The following is a 19,733-nucleotide window of genomic DNA, read 5'->3' on the forward strand; positions in this document are numbered from 1 at the left end:
ATAGAAGTTACGTAAATAGACAAATAGGGATATGTTATCAAATTTACTCTTAAAACATTACATACCTATATCTTACATTGGTAGAAATCTTTATAATTGATAAAAAGTTGAAGTTTATAATCTCTTTCCATTGGTACAGAATTCATTTAACAGAAATGTAAGGTTTTCAATGGTATGAATTTATTGACATAAAAACTGGGATTAATATTGTTACTCTCATATAGGCATTGTGCTGTTCAACGCATAGCTGGGTAATATAGTAGTAGAGTGATAGATCTGCCCAATCTAGGTGTACAGCTTGGACTCATAGTAATTGAGTAGTGTTTTATTGCACTGGCTTATTGGGGTTGAAGCTTTACCAAAACATTCCTCAATGAGGTCAGCCCACAGCAAGACCCTTCAGTTATCCTAAAGAACCCACTGAAAACCTGGATTGTGGTTCACATCTTTAATACCAGCACTCAAAAGTTAGAGGCAGATGTAACTCTAGGAGGTCAAGACCAGCCTGGTCTACATAATGAGTTCCAGGACAGCCAGAGGTACAGAGTCCCTGTCCTGGAAAAGAAAATTTACTAAAGTGTTACTGTATAGAGCACAAGGTGAAGATAGCCTTCAAGGGTAATTTTCATAGGTTGAAAGGTTCAGGTTGCAATTGAAAAACTGATGTTGGGGCTATACATGTATGTGTCAAGGTCTTTACTGTTGACAAGTCCAAGTATTAACCTATGGTGCCACCTCTGGAGCATGGGTGTGCATGTGACTGGGCCTGCAATTTCCAATGCCAATATATCTGCTTATTTGATATGGGAAAGGGTTTACCTATGAGTAAAAGCCCAGTTCTGAGCTGAGGCAAGTTCCACGGTGGAACTGTTGAATAGTAAGTGGGAAACCTGGGATCTATCCCCACCACTGTGGAACATAACACCAGAAAGGGAGGGACTTAAGGTCGCGTGATAGTCTCTTGATTTTCTTGTGGCTTCGGGAGACACTGTTCAGTCGAAGAATGGGGCCAGCAAAATGGATCAGTGAGTCAAGGAGCTGGCTAACAAGCCTGACAGCCTGAGCTCAGTGTTCTAAACTCACATAATGGAAGGAACGACATAACTATTGTTGTCTTCTGACCTCCACATACACGGTATGGTGAACACACACACAGTGCATACACACAAACACAACAAATAACCAACCAACCTGAGGAATGGTGGCACCACCGAGTCCATGTTCTCCTCTATTTGAGACCTCCAGCTCCACTTGCCAGACGTCTCTTATGAGGCCAGGATTGCATCAAGTGCAAAGCAGCTCCAGGAAGTTCACACTCTTGAGCCTTTTACTTTTGAGGGCATTAGGAAAGCAGGGTATCTTCTGTCAAGCAGTGTAGCCTCCAAGTACTCCAAGCCAACCTATGGAGCAAGCACAGAATACCCAGGCCAACATACAAAGTAGCCCAGAATCTAAAACATCTTGAAAATCCTTTGTATTTCAGATCAATTTCCAGCTTTAAGTTTTCAGATTAGGATTGTCCAATCAGCAAATCTATGCTGATATTCGAAGCATCTAGAAAACTGCAAAGTGTGAGACACTTCTTGTTCCATACATTTTGAATGAGAAATACATGCTGTTGTTCTCAATCTGATACACACAAGGCTTTCTTGAATGAAGACAAAAAAGGCCTCTCTCTCTCTCTCTCTCTCTCTCTCTCTCTCTCTCTCTCTCACTCACACACACACACACACACACACACACACAGAAGCACATGCACACTCACACACAAACAAACACACATACATACATACAACCTTTCAAAACAAACAGAATGGGGTATGGTGGTGATGATCTATTGCCTGTCAATGGGCAGGCTGAGGCACGAGTATGCACGTGTGTATATCCATATTTCATACAACAAATGAAATAAAAGAGGAGTAAAACTTAGTAGATTACAATTCTCATGATAACAAGGCATTCTGATTATTATTGCATGCCTGAAGATAATTTCTTTTAAATCCTGAATTTTTTAAATGTCTTTACTAGGAATCCAGTAGAAATGGATTTTTCTTGTCCAAAAGTGAAAAGTGGGCTACTGAAAGTAACGCACACTGACAATAGTGGCATTAGGTGTCATTAGATAAATGGACCTCATTCATTTATGGAACCCATGCTTGGAATCTGCAAAGTCTCCCAGAGGCTGCTGTTTTGAACAATTGTTCCCTAGATAGTGGTGCTATTTGAGAATACTATGGACACTTTAGGAAGTGTCCTCCCTGACAGAAGTGGATAATTAGGAGTGGCCTTTTAGGTTATAGTCCAGACATGGTTCTCCCCATTCTGTTTTTCCTGGTCAGCCATGTTATGAGTGCCCATTGCCACACACCAAGCTACCACCAACTCAACTCAGTGGTGCCTGCCTGCTGCTATACACTGCAGATCTTTGAGCACCAACCAAAATATTCCTTTCCTCACTTGTCTCTGCCAGGTATGGTGTCTTAGCAGCAAGAGAAAAACTAAGGGGCTGGCAAAATGGTTCAGTGGCTGTGCGTGCTAGTTTTATATCAACTTGAAACAAGCTGAAGTTATCTGAGAGCAGGGAGTCTCAATTGAGTAAATGCCTCCAGAAGATCCAACTGAAGGAAAACCTGCAGGGCATTTTCTTAATTAATGATTGATATGGGAGGGCCTAGTCCATTTTAGATGGTCCAGTCCCTTGGCAGGTAGACCTAGGGTCTATAAGAAAACAGGCTGAACTTGTCTGGAGAGATGGCTCAGCAGTTAAGAGCACTGGCTGCTCTTCCAGAGGTCCTGAGCTAAGATCTCAGCCATATGGTGGGTCACAACAATCTGTAATGAGATCTGATGCCCTCTTCTCGTGTGTCTGAAGAGACTGACAGTGTACCTCATATATATAAAATAAACAAATCTTTTTTTAAAGCTCTCAAATATAAAAAATATATAAATAAACCTTTATAAGAATAGAAAGTAGGCTAAAAAAGCAGTGGTCTCTGCATCAGCTCTTGCCTCCAGATTCCTTCCCAGTTTGAGTCCTTGCATTGGCTTCCTTGCATAAAGTGTGACTCAGGATACTTAAGAGTAATAAATTCCTTTCTCCCTATGTCATGTTTGGTCATGGTGTTTCATCACAGCACAGAAACCTTAACTAAAACAGTGGGTATATGGGCTTGCCCCCAGGCCTGATGACAAAGGTTCAGTATCAAGGACACACATGGTAAAGGGAGAGAACTTACACAAATGTAGCAACATGTTAGAACTACAATCATACCAGTACTGACTGCAGTAGGTATGCGTGTGTGAATGCTGGCACACACATGCTACAGCATGAGTCTGGAGGTCTGAGGTCAACTCTCGGAAGTCAGTCCTTCTCTGTCACGGTGGAACTTGGTGATGAAATTCAGGTGGTCAGATTTGGGTGGCAAACACCATTACCTGCTGAGCCATCTCACCAAATGCTATTTCAAGTTTTCCATAGAGAAGTTGCTAGACATAGGTGGAGTCACCACTGTGTCACTGTTCTTCAAATTATCAAAGAACTTTCAGATTCACTCGGAAAAATACATTTATTTCATGATGTGAAATTTACTGTTGATTGCTATAAAAAATTAAGGTGACTTTGTCCTCAAAAAGTTTTTTTTTACATAAGCAAAACAAAATTATTTCCCCACCCATTTGTAAAAGCTTTCAATGTATTTGCATATTTTTCTATTCAAATTTGAGTTCCCTTACTAATATTTTTATAATCATCCTATAAAATGTGACTACCTAACCAGTAAGGAGACCCCACACTTACATAAAAACACCTCACCTGAGAATATTCTTTAAAACATTGTTACCTTATTTGCCTGATTTTATAATTGGTTTGCTTGGTTTGTAGTGTCTAATTTCTTGAGTTCTTTACATACTTTAGATATATATAAAGGATATATATATATATATATATATATATATATATATATATATATATTCCTCTCTAGTATATTGGGTTGGTAAAGATCTTTTCCCATTCTGTAGGCTTCTCAACAAAGAAATCTCTAATGGCCAAGAAGCACTTAAAGAAACTTTCAATGTCCTTAGTCATCAGCTGCAAAGCAAAACCACTCTGACTCAAGTGACAACACATGCTGTCGAGGGTGTAGAACAAGGGGAACACTCATTCTTTGCTGGTGAGAGTGGATACTAGTACAAACACTTGGGAAAACAATTTGGTGGTTTCTCAGTAAATTGGGAATAGTTCTAACCTCAAGACCCAGCTATACTACTCCTGGGCACATACCCAAAAGATGCTCTACTGTATAACACAGACACTTGCTCACCTATGCTCATAGCAACTTTACTTATACTATCTAGACACTGGGAATGACCTAGATGTCCCTCAAGTGAAGAATGAATAGAGAAAATGTGGTACAATTACACAATGAAATACTACTTAGCTATTAAAAACAAAGACATCATGAAAGTTGCAGGTAAATGGATAGAACTAGGAACTACCATCCTGAATGAGGTAACCCAGAGCCACAAAGATACACATGGTATCTACTCACTTCTAAGTAAATATTAGCCACAAAGTACAGGATAATCATGCTAAAATCCACAGAACCAGAGAAGCTTAGAAATAAGAAGGACCCAAGGGAGGATGTGGAATCTCACTCAAAAGTGGAATTAAAATAGAATTCAGATGTGGATGGAGGGAGGATATTGGGTAGGAGGGGAGTGTGGAGGGGAATAGGGATGGGGATAAGATATGGGAATGGGGCAGGAGAGGGACAGGAGAGAGAACAGATATACATGGGGGACATCTGTGGGACTATCTGGAGACATGTGAAAAGGGAGACTCCAGGGAGTCTATGAGGTTGACTTTAGCTGAGACTCCTACAAGTGAGGTATATAGAGACTGAAGTGGCCACTTCCTGTAGACAGGCATGACTTCCAGTGGAGAGAGGGGGACTCCATTACAATCACAAAACTTTGAACCCAAAATTTGTACTACCTACAAGATGTGCAGGGATAAAGATGGAGCAGAGTATGAGGGAATGGCCAAGTACGTTCTTTTCTAATGAAAGACAGACAGGGAATGGGTACTGATGACAGAGGGACTGGGGATGGGCAAGACAGAATAGAGGGAGGGGAAAACAACATCATGATATATTATATGAGAACATAATCTATTTTCAATAAAAAAGTAAATAAATTAATTGAAAAATACTAAAACAATATAAAGAAATTATGGGATTACAAAAGAAAATACATATAACAGTCAATTTCTTCTCCCCCCTCTCTTCCCCCCCCTCTCTCCCCCACACAGAGTGAGCCTCCTCTCAGTCCTGATGACTGTCTACTCACCTTGGGTCTATAGTGCCACAGTAGGAGAGTGTTGGTTTCTGAAACATCCACAAGTAGGAGTTTACTTTCAGGCATAGCCTTGGCAAATGTATGCCAGTATCTGACAAGTGATATGTCAGGAGGGCTCCCATTTTGGTTGCTATGTGAAAAAGGACATTCTTCCAGCAGACATTTGCCCAGAACTACACAACACTGTACTGTCTGCGTGGAGGGACATTTCTATGGAGCCAGACATATGGCTGCAAGCTACAGCACTAGTTCAGTGTGAAAGCTCCGCAGTGATTGTTGTAATACCCCCTAGGGTTGCTGGAGGACAGCTTAAGTGGCTCTAGTATCATTTTTAGTGAAGACTTCTTGATACAGTCAGAATGAGTTAGTGCTTTAAGGAATACTTAGACTACAGATGGCATATGAACATGTACAAACCCATGCCATGATCCATATATAGTCTATGAATCTACCAGGGAGACACAGAAATTGGAGATACAATATAAAAAAAAGAGAAGAAAGAAGCAAAGGAAGAAAGAAAGAGAGAGAGAGAGAGAGAGAGAGAGAGAGAGAGAGAGAGAGGAAGGAAGGAAGGAAGGAAGAAGGAAGGAAGGAAGGAAGGAAGAAAGAAAGAAAGAAAGAAAGAAAGAAAGAAAGAAAGAAAGAAAGAAAGAAAGAAAGAAAGACAGACAGACACGAGACTTGCATATATGTCTAAAAAAGGTCAAAAAAAAAATTCAGGTTTGTGAGGATACACCAAAAAGGGGAAAAGATTAGCCCTTTAATCACAAATGAACAAAAATACCTGTGGAATCTCACTCAAAAGTGGAATTAAAATTGGTGTTTTTTTTTTTCATGTAACCCAACAACCTGTACCAATTAAGGACTTCTTTCTTTTTCCACCTCTTTCTTTCTCCTCTCCCCCTCTATTTATGTGGGTTTCAGACTCAAGCTTGGCAGAAACCCAGAATTCTACAGAGGAATTCTACAAGAAGGAAGAAGGTACAGGAACTGTCACACTCCTTTCAGGTGGGGACAAAGAGAGAAGGCAGCCAGCCTGGGTAGCTCACAACCTTGATACTAAAAACAGGGAGACAAACACAACAAGAATGTCCATTGAGTCTGAGGGCAGACAGTGATGTACAGTGAGATCCAGAACATGAGCTAGATAGGAAATCCTAACACGGGAAAACAAAAGAAGAGGAGAGAAAAATACTCAGAAATAGCAGAATATGGGCAGAAGAGCACGAAAGTCTGAATAAGGGAACACATGCAGCCAGCCTTTCCTTTGGCTCCTCTGTTCTTTACTTATAAGGGCAGAACCCACTTTACAAGCATTTGCCAGATGAAATGAAGACCACTGCTTCTGGAAGTTCAGTGCTATCACTCACTAATGTAAGAATGCAGGATCAAGCTGGTCCAAGGATCAAAGCCTACAGAGGAGAGAAGAGAGGTTTGAGGTTAACCAGGGTCAGAACAACTGAAGAAAGGACTCCTGGAGAAGAAACTGAAGCATTCATAATCTCCAAAACCGTGCCCTTCAACACAGTTAAAATGGTGCTCTTGATCTCTTCCTTTGGTCATAGACAGATGCTAACAGCTCACAACTCAGATCAACTGAAAAGGTTTCTCACCTAAGTTGCCCCAACCTATATGCTCCTCTCCTTGCTGCTGTAGGGTTCTGTCTGAGTATACAATGGGCACTGAAGGGATATAATCTTTTGGAATATTTTACATCATATGTCCATTAGAAAGATCTTCATCAATGAACCTTATCAAAAGCACTGCCATAAACTCAGAGGCTAAAAGTCATGTCAAGAGGGGCTGCCATGCCAAGATTAACTCTTTGATCAGCACACAACTCAGGCTTCATGGATGAAGCTGGTCTTCTGGCATGCATCTTCTCGACCCAATCCTGTCTTGGAGCTCAGAATATGACCTTCCAATTGGCTACTGCTTGATTTATGACATCATTCTCCCTCCCAGCCTACCAGCACCTAGTAGAATCCTGGGGTTTCCATGGAGCTGCCTGTAAACAAATTTGGATCATCACAGGTAACCTATGACCAGTGACCAGTGAGCTGTCTGGTACTGAACACACTCTCTGGTTTGGTCAGCAGATCAGACAAAGAGAACCATTTTTTCAGATTGTTTCGTGTGTGGATTACTGTTATTCTCCCTCATACATCATGTCAGGTAAGTAACAAAATTTTAAAATTTGTTTTGATCCAACTTTCGTGATTTTTTAAATATATGTTTAAAATCCATACAGGACTAGTGAGGGATACCATAGGTATTGATATTCATTCAAATTGAATGTCAATTTTTATGAATATCTCGAATGTTTAGCTTTGGTTTTTACTAAGAATGTGACTCTGGATACAACAGTTTACTTTCAAGTGCTTCTTCATCCATCTCAGGGGGATTAGAGTGTCACTATGCTCTGGGCTCTGAACTGTTGAGTCTTAAGAGGAAAGTGAATGTGGTAGAGACTAAGAGGGGACTTGACTCTGAGGAAGCAGTTACTGTAGAAATATTGAGGCTGTTACATGAAAGACAGAACCATGGGAACTGGGAAGAGGAAAAAAATCCAAAGTATAAAGATGAGGGGCTAGAAAATAAAGAAATAAAAGAAGTCAAAAGTGTACAGTTGATCCTAAATGAACACACAGTTTAGGACCGAATGCTGCAGAGAGGCACAGGTTTCAAACCAAAGGGCCTAAGGATTTGTCCTTTCCTGAGCCTTATTTTGGCAACTGCACTGTTGATATTTGTCTGGGCACAGGTTCCCTGTCATAAACAGGGGGCACTACCACAGTCTGAACCCTGATTCTTACCATCTGTCACATCCGTCTTGTGCAGAGTTCTTTGATTCTTTATTTTTTTTAACAATAGCTTTCAAATATCTTTTTATTCCTAATTATAAAGTCACATGAATTAAAAATAGCTTTTGCTATTTTTATACATTTTAATATTTATACCAAGTCACTAGATATGTTGAGAGCATCTTGAGGCCAAGTCTTTGAAGTAGCACTTTAATGTCTCTTTTCAGTTTAGAGTGGCTTGGCTGAGACTGCCCGGTCAGAGCTGTGAGTCATAGATGGTTATCCATGTGTATAGACATTGCTGGACCTCTCCAGTCAATGTAATGCATGAGAAAGAAATCTCAGATGCATACTGGTAGCTGGCAGTTCATAATCCAGAAACAAAAATCACTACTAACTTAAACGATTACAAGAGACATTTTGCCCTTGAAAACCTAGCTCTAAAGCACTCATGAGCACATCTAGCACACATATGTTACTACCTTGCCTGTTTTGTGCGGAGGGCGGTGTTCATCCAGGTCCTCAAGAAGATCAAACCAAGGGCTTATTCATTGATCAGCACTTGAACGTCTTGCATATCATTTTGTTGTTTCTGTTGGTATTTAAGACCAGCCTTAGTACACGGTGATCTGATAGGGTGCATGGGATTATTTCAATCTTCTTGTATTTGTTGAGGCCTGTATTGTGACCCATTATATGGTCAATTTTGGAGAAGGTAACATGAGGTCCTGAGAAGAAGGTATATCCTTTTGTTTTAGGATGAAATGTTCTATGGATATCTGTTAAATCCATCTTGTTTCATAACTTCTGTTAGTTTCACTGTGTCTTTTTAGTTTCTGTTTTCAGGATCTGTCCATTGATGAGAGTGGGCTGTTGAAGTATCCCACTATTATTTTGTGAGGTACAATGTGTGCTTTGAACTTTAGTAAAGTTTCTTTTATGAATGTGGTTTGCCTTGTACTTGGAGCATTGATGTTGATAGTTGAGAGTTCATCTTAGTAGATTTTTCCTATGACCAATATAAAGTGTCCTTCCTTATCTTTTTTTTTTTTGAGAACTTTAGGTTAAAACTTAATTTTATTGGATATTAGAATGACTACTCCAGCTTTTTTCTTGGGACCATTTGATTGGAAAATTGTTGTCCAACCTTTCACTCTGAGGTAGTGTCTGTCTTTGTCACTGAGGTGCATTTCCTATATGGAGCAAAATGCTGGGTCCATTCTGTTAGTCTATGACTTTTGGGAATTGAATCCACTAATGTTAAGGGGTATTAAGGAAAAGTGATTGTTTTCTGTTATTTTGGTTGTTAGAGGAGGAATTGGGTTTGTGTGGCTATCTTCTTTTTCGTTTGTTGACAGATTACTTTATTTTTCTGAAGTATAGTTTCCCTCCTTGTGATGGTCTTTTCCATCTATTACCCTTTGTAGGGCTGGATTTTATGGAAATATATTGTGTAAACTTGGCTTTGTCATGTAATATCTTGCTTTCTCCATCTATGCTAATTGAGAGTTTTGCTAGGTATAATAGCCTAGACTGGCATTTGTTTTCTCTTAAGGTCTGTATGACATCTGGCTAGGATCTTCTAACTTTCATAGGCTCTGGTGACAAGTCTGGTGTAATTCTGATAGGTCTGCTTTTATTTGTTACTTGACCTTTTTCCCTTCCTGCTTTTAATATTCTTTCTTCGTTTAGTGCATTTTTTGTTTTGATTATTAAGTGAAAGGAGTAATTCCGGTTCTGGTCCAGCCTATTTGGAGTTCTGTAGGCTTCTTGTATGCTCATGGGCATCTCTTTCTTTAGGTTAGGAGAGTTTTCTTCTATAATTTTGTTGAAGATATTTACTGGCCCTTTAAGTTGAAAATCTTCATTCTCATATATACCTATTTCCCTTAGGTTTGTTTTTCTCATTGTGACCTAGATTTCCTGGATGTTTTGAGTTAGGATCTTTTTGCATTTTGCTTTACTTTGACTGTTGTGTCAGTTTACTATGGTATCTTCTGCACCTGAGATTCTCTCTTCTATCTCTTGTATTCTGTTGGTGATGCTTGACTCCTGATCTCTTTCCTAGGTTTTCTAACTCCAGGGCTGTCTCCCTTTGTGATTTCTTTACTGTTTCTATTTCCATTTTTTGATCTTGGATGGCTTTGCTCATTTCCTTCTCCTGTTTGACTGTGTTTTCCTGTAATTCTTCAAGGGAGTTTTGTGTTTCCTTCTTAAGGGCTTCTAGATGTTTACTTGTGTTCTCCTGTATTTTCTTAAGGGAGTTATTTATGTCCTTCTCAAAGTCCTCTATCACCATTATGAGAAGTGATTTTAGATCCAAATCTTGCTTTTTTTTCCAATGTGATGGTATATTCAGGACTTGCTATATGAATATGTAATTTGTTTGTTTTTAGAGACAGGGTTTCTCTGTGTCTTCCAGGCTGTCCTGGAACTCACTTTGTAGACCAGGCTGGCCTCAAACTCAGAAATCCCCCTGTCTCTGCCTCCAAAGTGCTGGGATTAAAGGCATGAGCCACCACCTCCCAGCTTGTTGCTTATATTCTTTTTGTTTGTCTTTGTTTTTGTTTTTGTTTTTTGAGACAGGGTTTCTCTCTATAGCCCTGGCTGTCCTGGAACTCACTTTGTAGACCAAGCTGGCCTTGAACTCAGAAATCCACCTGCCCCTGCCTCCCCAGGGCTGGGATTGCCTCCCACTATCTGGTTATCTCTATTCCTACCTGCCCTTGCTATATCTGACTGGAACCTGTCCTTCCTGTGTTCCTGGTTGTGTCACAACTCCTCAGGTTTCAGCTGTCTCTGTGGTCCTGACATTCTGTGATCCTGTGATCCTAAGATCCTGTGTGTGTCAGAGCTCCTGGGAGTCAAGCTGCCTCTGGGACACTGAGATCCTGTTGTGACCAAGCTCCTAGGATCCTGGGATCTTGTGGCCCTGGGTGTGTTAGAGCACCTGGGAGTTGAGCTTATTTTGGGCGTTGTGGAACTGGCTGTCGAGTTCATACCCAAGGTCTGTTCAGGGCTCTAGCCCAGACAGGAAAGAGTTCCTTGGCTCTTGTATACACTGGCTATGTTGGATATTATCAAGACTCCCACTCTAAAAGAGTTACAATTAAAAAAGGGAACAAGGGAAGAAACAATCTTATTCATGGATAAAAAAGGCTCCCATTCTGTAAGAATTACAATTAACAAAGGTAACAAAGATAGAAACAATCTTATTCATGAAAATGTCTTCTAATAAGTTTGCAAATCCTAATAAGTCAGGCCTACATATGTACAAGCTAAACGAAAATTTATCACCAGGTAGTATTTATAGTGATATACACATAGTATTTAAGACTTATACTTAAATCATAAGAAGTCTTCAATTTCAAAAGAAATGGGAGGGACACAGGAGGATCTAGAAGGGGAAAGAATTAGATAAATACAGTATTCATACACAAAATCCTGTATGCATCATTTTTATTTGGTATTTTATTTATTTATATTTCAAATGTTATCTCCTTTCCCAATTTCCCGCCAAACACTCCCTATCACACCCCCTCTCCTCCTGCATCTATAATGGTGCACTCCCAGCCAGCCACACATTCCTGCCTCCGTGCCCTTGCATTCTCCTTTACTGGGGTACTGAGCTTTCATGGGACCAAGGACCTCTTCTCCCATTGATGCCTGACAAGGCCATCCTCTGCTAAATGTGAGGCTGGAGCCATAGATCTCTCCATGTGTACTTCTTGGTTGGTAATTTAGACCCTGGGAGACCTGGTTGTTTGACATTGTTGTTCTTCCTACGGGGCTGCAAAGCCCTTCAGCTACTTCAGTCCTCTCTCTAACTCCTCCATTGGGGACCCCGTGATCAGTTCAACGGTTGGCTGTGAGCATCTATATCTTTCTTTCTTTCTTTCTTTCTTTCTTTCATTCTTTCTTTCTTTCTTTCTTTCTTTCTCTTTCTTTCTTTCTTTCTTTCTTTCTTTCTTTTTCTTTCTTTCTTTCTTTCTTTCTTTCTTTCTTTCATTCATTTTTTCAAGACAGGGTTTCTCTGAATAGACCTAGCTGTTCTGGAACTCACTCTGTAGGACAGGCTGACCTCAAACTTAGAAATTCTCCTGCTTCTGCCTCTCTTATGCTGGGATTAAAGGCATGTGCCAACACTGCCCAGCCATTATTTTTTTTAATCATAGAATATAGACAATCCTGGTGGAGCTGGGACTCACTTAAGACAGCAGCACTCCAGAGGCAGGGGCAGGTCCATTGTTATATAGTAGAGAGACCCTGTCTCTCTACAGAGAGTGAGATGTGCATAAGACAAGGCAAAGCAAGAGGCCTAAGCTGTCTATGGCTCTCTTGCCTCTAAACATTTCTGCTCTGGGACACAGTAATGAGATAGTATCACAGGTATAGGAGCAAGACAAACCAGGACAAAGAAGGACTGTGCCTAGATTGGAGCAAAAGTTGAATGAGATCAATTAGGAATTCTCTGCCCACAGAGAAAGAACAGGCAGAGAATTCATCAAATGAGTGTCATCCTGAAGAGTACCAAGAGTACCAATCAATCAAGTACTATTGATTCATTTGCAATTTGGGATGTTGGAGAGAACTTCAGTCTTAGACAATCCCAGCCAGTACAAACTGGAGATAGCACTGCTCCCCACAGGAACCTGGAAAGCATCAACCTCATTATTTTCCTGCTGTCCTCTTCCTCCCTACAGGAAACTTCCAAAGTCCACCTTTCTTTGGGACAGAAAGTGGTCTTCAGCCCTCTCTGCCTATGATGAGCAACTCTACAAACTCAGGAAGGGTGTGCAACACCTCCAGTGTTTCCACCCCAGCTGTGAGTTTAGCATGGCTCCTGCCACCAAGCACCAACACTTCCCTCCAGATGATCACAGGCAGAGCCTACCTTAACCCACATGCTGACATGACCATGCTGGTGGAGCTGAATGATCAGAGCCAGATCTCAACCTCTGCACTCTTCTATCCAGGTGTTCTCAAGTGGGAACTCACGGAAAGCAAAGATAGGGGAGATGCTCTCCAGGAATTCAATAGGACCATCACTGACCAAGACAATGCACTCTCCTCCCTGTCTGTGACATCCCAGTGTGATAAAATTTTAGATCCCAATACCATAGCCCCTTTCCATCCATCACTTTTAACCAGTTTTGTCCAAGTTACACCACCACAGGTACCAGATCAAGGATATAGCCTGGCACCTTCCTACCAGGATGGCAGCCAGGTGTACTACTACAACCACAACCTCATGGACCATCTGATACCGGGAGAACTGGGGCAGTGTCTGCAGCCCTACAGCTCTGTGTCCTGCCTTGTGAGCAAGGATTCTGCCCCTCAACCAGAGATGCTGATGGTGGGAAAGGTGATTCAGCCAAGGGATGCCCTAATACCACTCTCCACCTCTGGCTTCTCCTATTCCACATCTGGTCAAAATATGCCAGACATCAGTCTTCCTGGTAAGTACAAACTCAGAAGGGAAAGGCACATGATCAAGAGACCAAGGATGCTCAAGTCTACTTTTCATAGTGGATATTCCACACAGCCAGAGATTATGAGTCCTTACAAGTTAAATAGAGCTCTGCTTTTCATCCCCATCTTCAGACTGAATAATGATAGAGAATGCAAGGCCACAGTGAGTGGTATCCATTCTGCATTCAGTGGTGTCAGGAACATGTCACATTCACACATGTGACAGCACAAGTTAATCACTATCACATCCCTGCACACTGTTACTGAATCCTTACACTACTGCTCTGGGGTATAGATGACAATGAGGACTTACTGTTTTGGTATCATTGGATTTTTCTCTCAGTTGAAATCTCTCTCCAGAGCAATGCAACTCAGAATCTGTCCTGGAGGAAGAATTCCTCCCAGATCCTAGCACCTGTCCTAGCATTTTCTTACATTTAAAATTATAGAGTAGGGTGAAGACCATGTACCATTGGTAAGGTAGCCAAGGCTACTTTCCTTCTTTTTCCATCTGATGTAGTACTTCAGAGGTGACCCATTGACAACAATATAAGATTTTGTAGATGTTTTCTCTAATGCAGAATCATAACCAAGCCCAAATATTTCATTTCCTTACGTCAATTTGCATATCATTTACAGGAGGTCTGTGAGATACAGTGCTGGAAGAAAGCTCCTTTGTTCAAATGATTGTCTCAAAGGAGGGCCCAGCTAGGTCTGGATACCTAAACCCACATAAAGAGCCAGGCTTCTGGGGTTTTGAGTAATGCCTTAAACTGAAAGTAGTTGTCAGAGTCAGTTAGCTTCTTAAAAATTATGGTCCAGACAACTTACCTAATAACAAAGCCCCAAGGATGGGAATCACTGTATCACTGGAAAAGGGAAGGCAAGTGAGGAGCATATATCAAGAAAATTTTGTAGCCTAACCATAGACGCTAAGCCTCAAGAACCACACAAACCCAAAGGAAAACAAAAGTATCTGAGAAAAGATGACATGGCATGGGCAGCAAAAACAGAGCAGTCACCATCTGTCTTTCAAAAGAGCTACTGTCTGGGATGCTCAAGCACAGCTCATAGGAATAGCCTGCCCTCCTGCAGAGGCTGCGTGCTGTAGTGCTATGAAATGGAGGAGGGTGGGGAGCATCTCACTCATCAGCACTGACTTCTTCCTTGACTCTTTTCCAGTGGTGGACATGGAGACATCCCAAGGATTGCTACCCTCGGGCCAGACAGTCAGTCTGTTGCAGAGTCCAGAACTCTGCAATATTTCCACCGAGGTTTTCAAGATGAGGACACCACCTGTTAATGGGAACAGTTTATTAACAGCCCCCGTGTACAGTTCTTCAGAATTCCTGACCTTGCCTCTAGCTCCAAGCCTGGAAGAAAAAGAGAATGAAAACATGCTTGAGATGAAAGCTGAGCTGTCAATGCCTGGGGATGCCTATGAGGGCACTAAAGAAAACCAAGGCCCATCACACCTGCCTTTAGTGCACCCTGACTGCACTGATACAAGAAGTCTAAGACCAAAGTCTGCTTTTGACAATGCCAGCATGAAAGGCATCAGTGTGGGTCTGGAAGAGCAAGAGAAGCTGGAGAATGAGACTGGATTCAGAAACAACTTTGACGACATCACTACACTGGGAGCAGGTGATCACCTTCCCCAGTTCTTCAAAACCCTCAAAGACATAGACTGGGGCCCTCCCCTTCAGAGCTGGAGAGTCATGAGCAGCTCCTCTGAAAAGGTGACAAAGAATGACCTAAAAGCCTCTGACCTGCTCGATGGAGCTCCTCAGGCTAAAATCCAGCACCAGGACCTGGTCAGGGGAGAGGGGAGTGGACGCTGTGCAAAGGAAAAGGAAAGAGCTATTGAAAACATCTCAAAGCATCTGGATGGCAAAGCTCCCAAAGAGGCACCCAGCAAGCACAGCAGAGCTAGAAAACAGGGGCAAGAAAGACCAAGTGGGCCAGAGAACAACTCCAAGAAAACACAGGAGCTTAAGCAGTCAAGGAACAGAGTCAAAGCAGAAGAGAAGCCCACCATCCCCAAGACCAAGAGGAAGAGGAACCCACCTAAGCTCTGTCAAAACAGCTTCAAGAAGCCTCGAACCCACCTTGCAATGCACATGCTGGAGTCCGTGCAGGTCTTCCACCCACTCGGGAAGAAGATTGAGAAGAAAACTGGCATCTCTTCCTTCGGGGGTCTGCGAACCTCCACCAACAACAAAGATCAAGGCCCAGGCCCAGCCACCTCTGCACTGCTAGATATGCCACCTGAGGGCCGGGGTCCTGACAGAATCCCAGGCAAAGCTCAGAGAGCAAAGATCAGTGCTCACAAGGAGTGTACATCTACATCCCAGTATGAGCTGCCCTTGCCTGGGAAGGTCAAGTTAGTACCTTTGCCTTTCCCAACACTGGACCAACCTCAAGCCAGACCTGCTTCTAGAAAGCCTCTCCCCCTGGCTTCACACAGGCCCACTGCAGCTTACCCTGTGAGGCTTCATCCCCACTCAGCTCATCCATCCAAACCAGCTCCTGTAAGCACATCTCTGATGGCCTCTGCCAATTCAGCTCCTCCAATTTCCTTCAGTGCTACACAACCTAATATAGCCAACACCAGTCAGTCTAGTGCTATGCCTCAGTTGGCCTACATGAGGCTTGTACCCTACAGAGCATCCTCTCACACTTCATTCCAGAGAGAGCTTATTTCTTCTGCCAGGAATAAGGCACCATCACCACCCAAACCTCAAACCCAACATCGACTGCAAGACTTCAGCTGCCAATCAATTCCATGGAGGAAAGTCAACATTCTGGGACCACTCATCTCACAGCCCATCACAAAAGAGCAGAGGCCAGAGAGGGAAGCCATGAAGAGGCGTGCTCAACAGGAGCGTGAGAATGCTGCCAAGTGTAGCTCTCCTGGGAAACTACAGCTTTTCCTTCACAGGGAAACTGATATGGAAATTTCTCAATATTATGGCTATGCAATGTAGGAGCTGGCCAGAACTTGTAACATAGTACTTGTGATGTGTATAATGACAGGTACACAGATACAGATATATACATAGAACTCCAAGGTTCATATAAGAGTGTAGATGCATAATTAAATATGTAGCTATGTAGATGAATATGTAGATGTTTGTGTTTATATAAATGAACAGACAAATTTTCTATAATAATTTTAAATATTTGAAGTCAGCAAAATTAACTGGAGTAATTTTAGTCAGTTCTTTAATCCATAGCATATACAGGGCTTTGTTATTTAAGTCAGTTCTTTAATCCATAGCATATACAGGGCCTTTGTTGTTTATGTCAGTTCTTTAATCCATAGTATATATAGGAGAGGTCTTTGTTATTGTTCTCATAACTTTAATATTGCTAATTTTGATTGACAAAGTAGTATATGTTACATAACTACATCATATTACATAAACTCTAGTAATATGTATTTACTATTAAAGCAATTCATCATAGCTCTGGTGGTAATAAAATTATTCTCCTTGGCTTTTATTTTCACTGTACTGGTCACTGATTATGGGCTGTTTCCTAAAGGTTTTCCTGTCAACTTAACACACTCCTGCTCTTACCATGGTTCTTCCCATTTCAAACCTCTCACCTCAACCCTTAATTATAATTTGCATGGCACAGAGCACTTCCTAAAGCTTCATGAATTGAAAAACAGGCTTTCATGTACACATGTATACATACATGATCTAGAACCCAGATATGAGAGAAAACATATCAGGATGACTCACTTTCTGAGATGGGTTTAATTGGATTAGTATGCCTATCTCCCTTTGGATACATTTCAGAAAACATCCATGTAATATTTATTTTGCATGTATGTCTCCCCTGTATACATTCTGGAACAACACGTGTGTGCAGTGCCCACAGAGGCCAGAGGATGACATCAGATGTGTAGGTCTAGAGTTGAGGAAGGTTGACAGGCTGCTAGGAACTCAGCCTGAGGACTCTGTAAGAACAAGTGTTCTCTATAGAGCTATCTCACCTGGCCCAGGTTGAGTGCAGGTCCTGTAACAGCATAGCTTCACTTTCTTTATGACTTAATGTTTTCCTCCCTATGTCTATCACGTTTTTCTCACCCATGACAATGATGTTGGATACCACCTTGGTTCCCTAATGTGCTGGAGACACTGCTATCATCAACACTGATGGCAAGGGTCTTTCTAATATGTCCAGTTTTGGAATGGTTTGCTTGAGCCATGTGGTAGGCCAGGTTTTGGCTTTAGGAGGTCCCATTATTGGCATACCCAAACAGGCAGAAACATGTCAAACCCCACCAGAAGAGCACAGCATTCCTTCTTGTGCAATCCCACAGAGGTGTTTGTCATTCCTTCTCTGATTGACCTTGCTGGCATCTCCTGAAGTTTCACTACGCATTGCTCTAACTCCTGGATCCACATGCTTTTTTTATGCATTCATGCTCTGTATTAAAATTTTGAGGACTGCCATTTTATTTATCATTTACAAACTGGGTTGTCTTGTTTCACATGACTTAGATATTTTGTTTAGTTGCAAATAATCTACATATTAATCCATCTGCAGTACTAATAGCAAAGACTGCCTCTTGTTCTCTAAGCCATACCCTCAAGTAACTGCTTCCATTGCTGGGAAGAACCACTTTGCTTACCTGAGGAACCATTTGTCAACTTCTGCCAGGATGCCTTGGGTGGCTCTATATCCTTGCCTATCCCTGTATCTTGAAGTGTGTGTTGATCTGTTCTGACAGTTTCTAGTTTGTCACACCTAGGTCCCTAAGTGGATATATGGCATAGGTAAACTAAAATATGCATTGATTTGTTTGCTTGATTGTGTGTGTGTGTGTGTGTGTGTGTGTACCCTTTAGTGTCTTGACACAGGGTCTCACTACATAGCCCTGGTTGTCCTAGATCTAACACCATAGACTGAGATATCCTTGAACTCACAGGGATCTGCCTCCATCTGCCCCTGCCTCTCCCTCTGTGCCTCTCTTCATCTCTATCTCTACCTTTCTGCCTCTCTGCCCCTCTGAGCCTCTGTCCCACTGCTCTTCTTTCTCTGCTCTCTGTTTCTGCCTGTGATCATGCTTCTGTCCCCACCCCGCCCCCCCACCCCCCAGCCACCACCACCACCTCTGCCTCCAGCAGCCCGGCCCTCATCCTACCCCCTGTATTAGTCTGGGTTTTACTGCCTTGAACTGACACCCTGACCAATCCAAGTCTTATGAAAACAACATTTAATTGGGACCGGCTTACAGGTTAAGAGGTTCAGTCCTCTATCATCAATGTGGGATCATGGCAGCATCCAGGCAGGCATGGGGTAGGAGTAGCTGAGAGTTCTATGTCTTCATCCAAAGGCTGATAGTGGAAGATTAACTCATAGTCAACTAGGGTGAGGATCTTAAGCCCACACCCACAGAGGCACACCTACTCCAACTTGGTCACACCTCCAAATATTGCCACTCCCTGGCCAAAGAATATACAAACCATCACATTCCACTCCCTGGCCCCAATAGACTTGTTCAAGCACATGAGTCTATGGGGGACATACTTAAACATAGCAAAATGAAAAATGCATTTAGTCAAACTTTTAAAGTCCTCATAGTCTATAGCAGTCTCAACAATGTTAAAAATCCAAAGTTTAAGGTCTCTTCTGAGATTCATCCAACTAATTAACTGTAATCCCCAAAGCAAGGCAGGAAACCAACTGGGCAAATTCCAAACTCTATATCCCCATGGCCGATGCCAAAGTGCTCCCCATTCATTTTCATCTTTGTTGACTGCAACAAACTGCTTTCTCCTGGGCTAGTTCCACTTTCTGTTAGAAGCTTTCCTCAGCATGCCATGGCTCTAGCATCTTTAACGTCTTTGAGTCTCCAAGGCAATTTCAATGTTACAACTTCTTGTTTCAGTGTCTGGGATTCCACTTGATCTTTTGGACACTTCCAAAGGCTGGCATCACTTCTCCATCTCTGGCCTCTGTAGAACTCCATGCTCTGTAGAATTCCACTATGGCTGCTGTTCTTGTGATCATCCCATGGTACTGACATCTCCAATACACTGATGTATTCCACTCAAACTAGGCTTCACCAATAGCCTCTCATACCCG

General features: G+C 42.0%; 1 protein-coding gene and 1 long non-coding RNA gene across 3 annotated transcripts; one reads left to right on the forward strand and one right to left on the reverse strand.

Moving 5' to 3' along the window:
* Positions 1–545: 545 nt before the first annotated feature.
* Gm34811 lies at positions 546–7,356 on the reverse strand. Of its 2 annotated transcripts, none has more exons than XR_391399.3 (4): positions 6,969–7,356; positions 6,662–6,767; positions 5,347–5,384; positions 546–1,400 (listed from the first exon to the last, which is right to left on the reverse strand). It is a non-coding gene; the product is annotated as a predicted gene, 34811 (long non-coding RNA). The 2 variants fall into 2 exon arrangements; XR_882047.2 differs by having other exon boundaries at positions 6,726–6,767; positions 6,969–7,354.
* Positions 7,357–7,379: 23 nt separating this feature from the next.
* Gm6866 (predicted gene 6866) lies at positions 7,380–16,800 on the forward strand. The gene is made up of 3 exons (XM_001002281.3): positions 7,380–7,530; positions 12,863–13,618; positions 14,814–16,800. Exons 1-3 carry the CDS (start codon positions 7,524–7,526, stop codon positions 16,616–16,618), a joined length of 2,568 nt encoding a protein of 855 aa, XP_001002281.1. The 5' UTR covers positions 7,380–7,523; the 3' UTR covers positions 16,619–16,800.
* Positions 16,801–19,733: the final 2,933 nt, after the last annotated feature.

The sequence above is a fragment of the Mus musculus genome, chromosome 7, assembly GCF_000001635.26.
Source record: "Mus musculus strain C57BL/6J chromosome 7, GRCm38.p6 C57BL/6J".
Lineage (NCBI taxonomy): Eukaryota > Metazoa > Chordata > Mammalia > Rodentia > Muridae > Mus > Mus musculus.

What these genes read in the sequence shown, in the direction of transcription:
- Gm6866 (XM_001002281.3), top strand. An exon ending in GCCAGACATCAGTCTTCCTG is followed by an intron (nt 13,619 to 14,813) that starts GTAAGTACAAAC and finishes ACTCTTTTCCAG; the next exon opens with TGGTGGACATGGAGACATCC.